Source organism: Charadrius vociferus, unplaced genomic scaffold (assembly GCF_000708025.1).
Source record: "Charadrius vociferus isolate BGI_N301 unplaced genomic scaffold, ASM70802v2 scaffold19, whole genome shotgun sequence".
In the NCBI taxonomy this organism is placed as follows: domain Eukaryota; kingdom Metazoa; phylum Chordata; class Aves; order Charadriiformes; family Charadriidae; genus Charadrius; species Charadrius vociferus.
The window spans coordinates 5277127-5287238 of NW_009650173.1; the positions used below are offsets into that span (position 1 = coordinate 5277127).

Sequence of the window (10112 nt, forward strand, 5' to 3'; positions counted from 1 at the left end):
TTTTTACCAACTTTTTTAATGATGTATGAAATCTAAAGAAAATAAGAAGGATTTAGGTGGCACTAATAAAAGCTATTTTGAGTAGCTAAAAGGTAATTAAGTTTGTTTAGCTAGCTTGTTTATACAGAGTATTCTCAAGTGACCATTCATCAGAGTAATTATTATTTCAGGCATAATTAATTAGTAAATAGCTTCACCAGAATAGTTTACTTTCAACTGACCTATTTAGCAGTTCAGCTGTGTACTCTATACGTGAATTAATGAGGAGTGCTCTTGTAATTCCTTTTGAAAAACTTGCTTATTAAGGTCCGTTTTTTTTTCCTAAATTGGTTATCCTTCTCTTTTGTTTTTGTTTTTTTTTTCTTCTAGGTGCTTTTAAGCCTTGTGAATATTTATTGGGAAGCTGGATGATTCGACTTACTGTCTGGTTTATTTTTTTGGTCGCTTTGTTCTTCAACCTGCTTGTCATGTTAACAATATTTGCATCCTGTACTCCATTGCCATCTTCCAAATTGTTTATAGGCCTGATTTCTGTCTCTAACTTATTTATGGGAGTCTATACTGGTATTTTAACTTTCTTGGATGCTGTCTCTTGGGGAAGATTTGCTGAATTTGGCATATGGTGGGAGACTGGCAGTGGTTGCAGAGTTGCCGGGTTTCTTGCAGTCTTTTCGTCAGAAAGTGCCATTTTTTTCCTGATGTTGGCAGCTGTTGAACGAAGCTTCTCTGCGAAGGAGATCATTAAAAAGGGGAAAAGCAATCGCCAAAAACAATTTCAGATTGCGGCCGTGTTTGCTTTCCTGTGCGCTGTGATAGCGGGATGCTTACCACTTTTTTATAAAGCGGAGTACTCGGCATCACCCCTTTGCTTGCCCTTCCCCACTGGAGAAACACCTTCGTTAGGTTTCACAGTGACTTTAGTGCTCCTGAATTCGTTAGCGTTTTTGCTAATGGCTATTATCTACACTAAACTGTATTGCAACTTGGAAAAAGAAGACCTCTCCGAAAACTCGCAGTCCAGCATGATTAAGCACGTCGCTTGGCTCATCTTCACGAACTGCATCTTTTTCTGCCCCGTCGCGTTTTTCTCATTTGCACCGTTGATCACTGCGATTTCTATCAGCCCTGAAATCATGAAGTCTGTTACTTTGATATTCTTCCCGTTACCTGCTTGCCTGAATCCAGTTCTGTACGTATTCTTCAACCCAAAGTTCAAGGAAGACTGGAAGTTGCTCAGGCGCCATCTGACCAGGAAGAACGGAGCGGTGGCAATTGCCGTCAACGCTCAGGGGGGCTGCGTGACGCAGGATTTTTACTACGACTGTGGCGTGTACACCCATTTGCAGGGGAACATCGCCGTGTGTGAATGCTGCGAATCGCTCCTTTTATCCAAGCCCGTGCCCTGTAAACATTTAATAAAATCCCACAGCTGCCCCGCGCTGGCAGTGGTGCCTTGCCAAAGGCCGGATGGCTACTGGTCGGACTGCGGCACCCAGTCAGCCCACTCCGACTACGCGGACGAGGACGACTCCTTCGTCTCGGACAGCTCAGACCAAGTGCAGGCCTGCGGCCGGGCGTGTTTCTACCAAAGCCGAGGATTCCCTTTGGTTCGTTACGCCTACAACATACCGAGAATTAAAGACTGAAAAGGGCTTTTTGCCATCAGCTGTTCTACCGAGGAGGTATAATGCTTCGTGGACTGTTGCCTGTTTTGACCTTTCGAGCAGGAAGCACTTTTGTAATCATCGTTTAAGTGTCATTTGTAAAGAAGGGAAGTGGGCAGTAACTTCTTGAGCCATACCTTTAAAAATAATTAAATAATAAATCAGTTGCCCTGACTGTAAATAATTTGTAAACCAAATTTGTTACCCGATATTTTTACTCTTTCCACACAATAGTGGTTTCTTTTATACAGTTTTTTACACGCTAATGGTGTGTTTCCACATTGTACTCCAGTTGTACTTTGCTTCTGCTGTTGGCAAGGTAAGTTCTGTTGACTTTTGCCTTTTTCTTTTTCTGCCAAAGCACAATATAAAGGACAGCTGTTTAATATTAAAGAAATTATTTTTAAATGTGACTTTTCTATAATTGAGCAAAAAACTCTCTTGCTAGCTTTGTATAGCGTATTCAGCATTGAATCTCAGGATGAATTTTACTGCAGGGCCAAAAAAGGGATTAATTCTCCCATACATAACTGTGACAGCAAGATAGGAATACCATGTTTGTTTTGTATTTCAAGCCAACGTTCAATTTAAAAAAAAAAAAAAAAAAAAGAAGGTGGTTTTGTTACAATAGAGCGCTTGTAATCCACAATATCTGTAGACTATGAAATAAGCATTATTATTATTATTAACAGCTGTCAGGAATGATGGGGTTGAACACATTTTTTTCCAGTGGTGATGCATTACTTCAGGTGAACCACAGCAATTTTCTTCAGTGGTATGCAGTCGGGTCACCCTGTTGGCAGGAATATCGAGGCATGGGGGGGCGGTGAGCAGTGCTGTCGGTGTACGCAGCTCACGTCTTTGCAGAAAGACTGGCTAATGCTCTGCAGCCTGTTGAATGTCGCAGCACCCCAATAATGGTTACGAACAGGCGAGATTTTAGCAGATGGAGGGAAAACGGAGCGCAATTTTGCAATAAAAGAAAAGTATTTTTGCCAATTATTTTACCGAGAGTGAAGTACACTGTGCAAAGTCGCTGATTTTCATGTAAATCGGTGCATTATTTTTAAACCATTGAAGTCCTGAGACCCAAACGATTCAAGTACCATCAGCGATCCATTTATCTATTTAATTTGAAATCTGATCGATATAAAGTTATGAATGCATGCTTAAGTAATTACCTATGTTTCTTGAACAATAGGCTAAATCAAGAGCAAATCCACTGCCATCCCAGTTACTCTGGAGACTTTCTCATTAAGATTTAAAGCTAGATTGCTGTTTTGAGACTTAAACTGTATATACTGTTCATACAATGAATTTTTATCTTTGTATTGTAAATTATTTGATAGAACACATGATGGGAAATGTGGCTTCAGTTCATTTTGTTAATTAAAGCTACCTCCTAAACAATAGTGGCTGCCAGTAGCAGAATGTTTAAAATGTGGTTTATATACTTTTTGCATTGTAAATAGACATGGTTGTATATTGTCACTGTAATAAAAACAGAATCCTTGTATATCAAAATCACGTAGTTTGTACAAAGTACAGGAGGATTATTTACTGTATGCTGTTAATTTTGTAAGCCAAAATATTCACATGTAAAAACAAAAGAGCAGAAAACCAACCCAGAGTTGTTAATTCTTATATTTACACTCATGAATATTACATCTGCCATTAGCATGGAATGTTACACTGAAAGCAAATAAAGGGTACATGAATACCGATTGCTATTTATCTCTGTTTTTCAAAAGTTAAGGCTGAAAATGGTGCGCATGTAAAATTATTGAGCATAAATAACGTGTTGTCTGCCCTCCAGTACATGTGGTGAGAGTTTCGGGAAAGAATTGCCAGCGAAGAAAGAAATTTGCCGATTTACAAGTGGATCTATGATCTTTGACTAATGCTGACTCTTGGCATGCAAAAGGTTAAAACCTTCAGAGAAGTGTTTGCCCTCTTATACAGCAATCTCTTGAATAAAGACATTATTACGTATTGTATCTGAGTTGAAATGTTTTTAGTATGGTTTGGAAAATCATACAGAATGATGGTTTTGGTTTCGATACTATTTCCGTGCTGAGAGCTGTGGGTTTGGTTTTTTTTAGCCATAGTTTTGTAAGAGTCCCAGTCTGTTCCACACTCCCTCTGTTGGCCAACCAGTCACAGGTAGCGAGAATACTTCTGATAAGAATACATCTCAAAAAGGACAAGAAATGTCAGCTGCCGTTTTGTAATCGGTAGGGAAGGAAATCCAACTATCAATTTCAATGTTCTTGAGTATGGATTTATTTCTTCTTCTGTTTTTACAAATGAGTCTTCACTGAAATGCTATTAAAATGATCAGATGTGATCCATTTGGAGTTGTAGTATATAATTTATACATTAATATATTTTTGAAGTTACCGTTTTGCTAACGGCTATTTTTTAATGCAGTCAGCCCCGTGTCTTCCAACACACGCAGGTTTTGTGTGCTGGTAGAAGTGAAGGAATACAGGCACCGGGTTCTAAAATCAACCCGTCGAGAAGCAGTGCTGCAAAACTTGCCTGTCTGAGCATCCCCACATGCCCAATGCCTATGGACGATCACATAAGGAGAACCCGGAGAAAACCAGCCACTGGGTACTTCATGCCTCCTTTGTCGTGTCTTTGCTGGACGAGCTGATCCTGGTAGCAGGGCGTAATGTTCAGGTGTTCACAGCTGCAATAGGAAAGCCATCACTGAGAACTCACTCCCTCTCCTCCCCACTCCAAAAGCAGTATCAAATACGTGGGGACAACTTGCCTTAAAGCAGTGCTGTGTTAGCAAAGCGTGCAGTTTTTTGGTTACCTCTGTACAAGGGGTTTTCAGAGCCCTCACCCAGGCAGCCACCTCTGCAGCTAGGCAAAGCTTCCCAATTTCAGTTTTGATACTCAAAACAACTGCAACTTCCCAAGTTAGACTCTGCCGGGGTGTCCGCAGGAAATAAATCCTCTGATTCCCTGGAGTCTAAAACTCGCTGAAACTGTTCTTCCAGTGACAGTGTCACATACCTGGCTTCTAAACCCCTCTGAATAACTTGCACTGAGCTCCAACACAGGATTTAGAGCAGACAAAAAGAATTCGCTGTTGACTTTAATAAAGGAAAACTTAGGGCAAGGGGAAAATGGTTTTGTGTGTTTTGCTTCCTCCTCTTCTGCTGTTGTGAAGAAGCAGCTTTTCTGCAGGGGGACAGAGTCACAAATGAAATTGCAGAAGTTGTTGCTAAGGTTTTCCCTACCTTCTCCCCATTGAGAGTAATTTCTTATGGGCAGCTGTGAGGCTGCGCGGTGGCAGCATGCTGGTGAGATCTCTTCATTTGAAATGGAGCCTTTTTACTCTCTCAGAAAAATAATGCCTCCACTTAGCAACTCTTTGATCTAGATCACTTTTGCCTTTTGTCATTTCTTTCCTGTAGAATTTCCTGTGTTTAATCATAAAATTACTCAGAAATTTCAAAGTTATACAAAGATACTTTTCTCCAATAATTCTCTTGACCTTGATTACTATTTTTAAGCCTTCAGTTTTAATTTACAGGGTAATATTTTTAATTAAAAGCAAAATGCAGAGTTTGATTCATGTGTACTCTCAATTTAATAATTTTTAATTACATAGAGGCTTTTGATCTTTCACTACTAGCATAATAAGTTTATTTTTAGCAAGGGATTTTTTTAATATTACCTTTCACATATCGTACAGTAGAATCTGGCCAATTTAGCACTAGAGTTCAGTTGAAGATAATTTGGTAAGGAAATGAATTAAATCTGAAGTGGGATAATAAATCAGAAACTGCTGTTTTCTTTACTGTTGTGTACTGTAAGAACTTGGGTGAATGGACACGTGTCACATGTTGCATTCATGGCACTACACTACTGTAAAATACCGTTGTTCAAGTTTAACTTAAGAAATACTATCTCACAGTCACTGTGCCATTTACTATAGGGAAATTACGTTGATTTGAGGGCAGCAAAACATTAAGTATCTCACAGTTTCCGGTAAGAAAAGTATAACCTATAAGTATCTTTTGAAAATTTCAGCCCAAAAATGAAAGACCAAATCTGTTAATAACTGAAGCTTTAGTAGAGGTAAAGGCTTTGTGCGGAAGCGCAGACCAGCTGAGCAAGCGGAGGCCGTTCAAAAGCAGCAGGGCTGTGATCTCCAACTAACGTAAAACAATTGAGTTGAGGAGATCCTGCTAGTGCTTCAGAAAGATGGGGTTTGAGTATAAACGCATTCCGTAGAGTTCCTGCACTTTCTGCTAACCGAGAGAGAAATTCTCGCCTTCTTAAGGCTGTGCTCCTTGAAAGCGGATGGCTCCACATCTGCAGACTCTGGGCTGGCACGAGCAGCGGGTACGGCGTACTGCAGAGATGAGAATACACCCTACTGTGAAGGAAAACTGAAGCGATCCAAGACCTCTCGGATTTCACAGCCTCTGGTCAGGCAGAACTACTCGTGCAGGCACAAAAATAGCCAGTAGACAACTATAGGCAGTGCTCCTTCGGCTCTGACACCGAGGGTGGAGCCAAGGGGCTTTCTTCCACACTGCCATCCTGCTGCGCCGCTTTTCCCCGCACTGGAAGATCTAAAGACTGGGGAAGGCTTCTTAAATTTGACTATGTTTGGTTCAAATTTTCAATTTTTTATTTTTTCCCCAGGTTGCAAGTAAAGTTAAGATACGCCTTCTTTCCTTCATAAATGTACGCTTAGACAACAAGCTCAAGGCATGTTGCCTAAGCCTTAGCTTGTGCCTAAATTTAGTAAGGGTTTTTTTTTTTTTTCAGGAGGATTATTTTTATACTTTTTCTGTGTTCCTGAATGCAAGTGTGGAACTAGACATTACATCTGAAAGCAATCTTATCTGATTCTTTTAGTTTAATCTGGCTAGTATTTATCAAGTCGAACTGAGAGGTTTCCTTGTGGTGGCTCTTATGTTTTTGGAGACTGAGTTGATCAGATCACAGTTGAATTTCTAAAATTCAGCTATTCTATAAAGAAGAGTTGGCAAGTTCAGATATTTCAGAGAGTTATCAAAGCAGGGTAGTTAGTGATTCGGAGTAGTGATTTAGGCCTAGAATTTAATTCATTTCTATGGGTTTTTTTTTACCTGTAAAATTCCTTTCTTGACAAGTGATTCGGGGTAGTGATTTAGGCCTAGAATTTAATTCATTTCTATGGGTTTTTTTGCCTGTAAAATTCCTTTCTTGACATCATTTTCTATGTAAAATGGTCTTTCAAATATTGTGGGTGGCAATTAGGGATTACTTGTAAGCAATTTGTCAGGAGCATTTGAATGTTCAGACATACTGATTGGCGTGACTGAACAGACAAAGTATAGGTCTGTGAATACGTCGCTCTGCGCTTACTCTGAATTTAACTCCCTGTTTCCACGTAGCTTAAAGTACTTGTCTGCAGTCTCTGATGGTGTTGATTCAGTTAGCGCTGAAAGAGTGAATGCAGGTTTTGTCGTTTCTGTGGTGAGAAATTAGGCTGATTTTTCATGATGGGCTGTGTGTATATGTGTTTATTCACTACGCTCGGTTGCTTGCGGTAGCTTTTGTGCTGCATCGTGCCAGTTTGATTTTGCCCACAGGCTTTAGCAGTGTTGGCATTTAATTCCTGCCATGGCAGATGCTTTTTAGAGGCAGTCTTTGCTATTATGCCACTAAGTTCACAGAATTGAGGATTTTGCCGTGAAGCGTGTCCTTGTAACGTGCCATTTGTCTGCTTGTCAGCCCTTCCATGGCCACAGTTGTGTACCTGAACCTGCAGGATTGCTGTTTCAGTCATTAGCAATTTACAAAATGACATTGTTCAGGCTCTTACCTTGCCTGTGTTGACTAGGGTGCAGTGACTGTGGAGCTGGCTTGGCGAGTTGGGCAGAATGGTAAGAAGAGGGATAACAATGTTATTTTATACTTTCGCTTTTCTTGCAAGTTGGATGCTGCCGCCATTCCGCTAACGATGCTTGAATTCCCTGAAAGGTGAACTGGCTTTTGCCACCCTCTGTGTGGGCAGTCTTGATGCATAAACTCTGGTTCTATGTCGCAGTGCTAAGGTTTGTTAATACGAGCTATTTGCCCAATCTAGTTTTCATGAAGCAAGGCTGAAACCGGGGTGGGATGTCAGCCATCACTTTCCCTTTGTAAAGGTAAATGTTATTCCTGTTCTCGAATCCCCATGGAATTATCTTATTCTGAATAATAATCTAGGGAGGGAAGAGAAAGACTCAAAAGTTTGTGTCTTTGGCAAGACTGCAGCTGGCGGCTGCCTTGCCTTGAGATGTCCCTTTCGTAGTCTCTGGCCAGCATGGAGACAGATGTTCATGTAGAACCACCGGTGGTTTGTGTCTTAACAAAGCTGAGGCATTGCATTGTGCACCTTGTGTCCTAAGAATTCAGTCCGATTTGAAATTTTCTTGTTATTGTAGCTTTATTTGGCATGAAATTTAGGTTCTAGTGATACTTTGCTGTTTCCAATACCTGAATCATCAGCTTAAATTATTTTAACAGGTGCAATTTGTCTGTTAGAGACTGCAGCTGGTAATACTTCAATCTTTATTTGATGATGATCAGCTTAACAATTTACTGCAAGTGGCTAGAGTTATTTTAACATCATTAATATCAATTTGCTGCGTAGCGATGTAGTCGATATAGGAGTGCTTAGATCAGGGGTACACTCAGGCCTTTTTTGTATTTTTCAGCTCACTGGAAAACCATTCCAGATGATCAGCCGGTTATCGGCACATATTATCAGCTATAGGATAACATTTGGTTTTTTCCTTACAGGAACCATAATGGTATTTCTCCAAGCTGCCAAAACTGCACTTCCCATGAGTAGGTAAGCCAAATTAAGAAGCTCCACGACCGAAAGGGGGAAATCCCTCACACCTCGTCTCTGCCTCTCCCTTCCTTCTGCTTCGCAGCTGTGTACTCCTGGCGCTCGCCTTGTTTTGGCCTCAGCCCTTGTTGGATGTCTCCATGAGCTTTAACTTCCTCAGACAGCAAGTTGCTCGGGCAAAGAGTTGGATGTTTTTCTCCTAGAATTAGTAAGGGAATGCAGCTCGGGGAAGGGTCTAGCAAGGAGGAGGGAGGGAGAAGCGTCTGCTCCAGGAGACGGGAGAGTTGCAGCCCTTTTGGTAGGGAAATGATGGGCTCAGGTGCTCGTGAATCTGTAGCCCAAGCGCCACGCAGCCCATCCTAAAATTCCCAAGTATGGCCACTTGGGCATTCTTTAGGACTGTTAATGATGGCATGGAAATGTCTCCCACCTCGTGCGCTCATTTTTAGGTGGTGTCTAGGCACACGTAGTGGTTGTGTGGATTTGATGGCCTTTTTATATCATTGAGCCAGTGAAATTCAATTTTTATGGCAAGTCAAATGCCACAAATGGCTTTCCCATTTTAGACAAAGCATTTTTAATACCGTTGCTTATTTTTCAACTTGCCTGTCCAACTAAAAATATATTTATTGTTAAACTCAGCTACCTGGAGATTCTTGGTAAGAGCAGTTATATCAACGTAGCAATCAAATTTACAATGGCTTTCAGACTTTTATATCTCATGTTACTATCTGTAATAGCTTCTGCTCAGTCAGCCACAGCAGAACGACTCAATGAAGTTCTAAAAATCTACCTGCTGCTACTCAGCCATTACCTCCTTGGTAGATGAGATTTGAAGGCAATGAAAAGCTTTGGTGGTACATACGATTCTTGCTTAAGGATTTGGTTAAAAAGGCCAAACAGAGGTGGCCCAACACCTCGGCAGTGAAGAGGGACTGTGTTCCCGAGATCTGGAACCACAGTGGAATATTGGCAAAGTACCTGGGCTGGTGGGAGGTGTCCCTGCCCCGGGCAGGGGGTTGGAACTAGATGATCTTTAAGGTCCCTTCTAACCCAAATCATTCTATGATGTAGTGGCAAACAGGAAAGGACAGGAATGTATATATATATATAAAAAAAAAGTGGTTTATTTAGAACAAATAGTTGTAGACATAGTGCAGAATTAATTAATAGGAGGGAAGCGAAAGGACACCATTAGCCTAGCAGAGGTGTATGAAAACCAAAAGTTTTTAGAACTCAGAAACAAGATACTAACTGTGGGGACTGAAACAGGGCGTTGCATTTTAATGTACGGATAGATTACAAACTTTGGGCTGTTAGAAAATGCCCTAAGCTACCTTCTTCTGACGTATGGGAATCGCCATCTGGGGGTGAGGTTGCTGGGTCCTGTTTATTGAACAGGTAAATGTGCAAAAATGTTATGAAGTAAGAAAGAACAGCTGCAAAGAGTTGATGATACACGTTAGCATACGAGAGCGTCGGAGATGAGCTGGGCCAGGCAGGAGGTTGCAGGGCCTGCTGCCTTCCCTGGGCCGGCCTGGCAGGGCCTCACCGGTCACCACACACCCCCCCGGGCCTTCCCGCCAGGCGCTGCC

General features: G+C 41.3%; 2 protein-coding genes across 2 annotated transcripts in view; both read left to right on the forward strand.

Annotated features, from left to right (window-relative positions):
• Window positions 1–1679, forward strand: part of LGR4 (leucine-rich repeat containing G protein-coupled receptor 4) — an 89549-nt gene extending 87870 nt beyond the window's left edge. Inside the window, exon 17 of the mRNA XM_009892709.1 lies at window positions 370–1679. Within this exon, the coding sequence (XP_009891011.1) occupies window positions 370–1646 (1277 nt within the window). The 3' untranslated portion in view covers window positions 1647–1679. The remainder of the gene's footprint in view (window positions 1–369) is intronic.
• A 2544-nt stretch (window positions 1680–4223) lies between these two features.
• The window catches only part of CCDC34 (coiled-coil domain containing 34), a 29767-nt gene continuing 23878 nt past the window's right edge, over window positions 4224–10112 (forward strand). Inside the window, exons 1-3 of the mRNA XM_009892710.1 lie at window positions 4224–4338; window positions 5919–6115; window positions 7522–7661. Coding sequence (XP_009891012.1) covers window positions 4224–4338; window positions 5919–6115; window positions 7522–7661 — 452 coding nt within the window. The remainder of the gene's footprint in view (window positions 4339–5918; window positions 6116–7521; window positions 7662–10112) is intronic.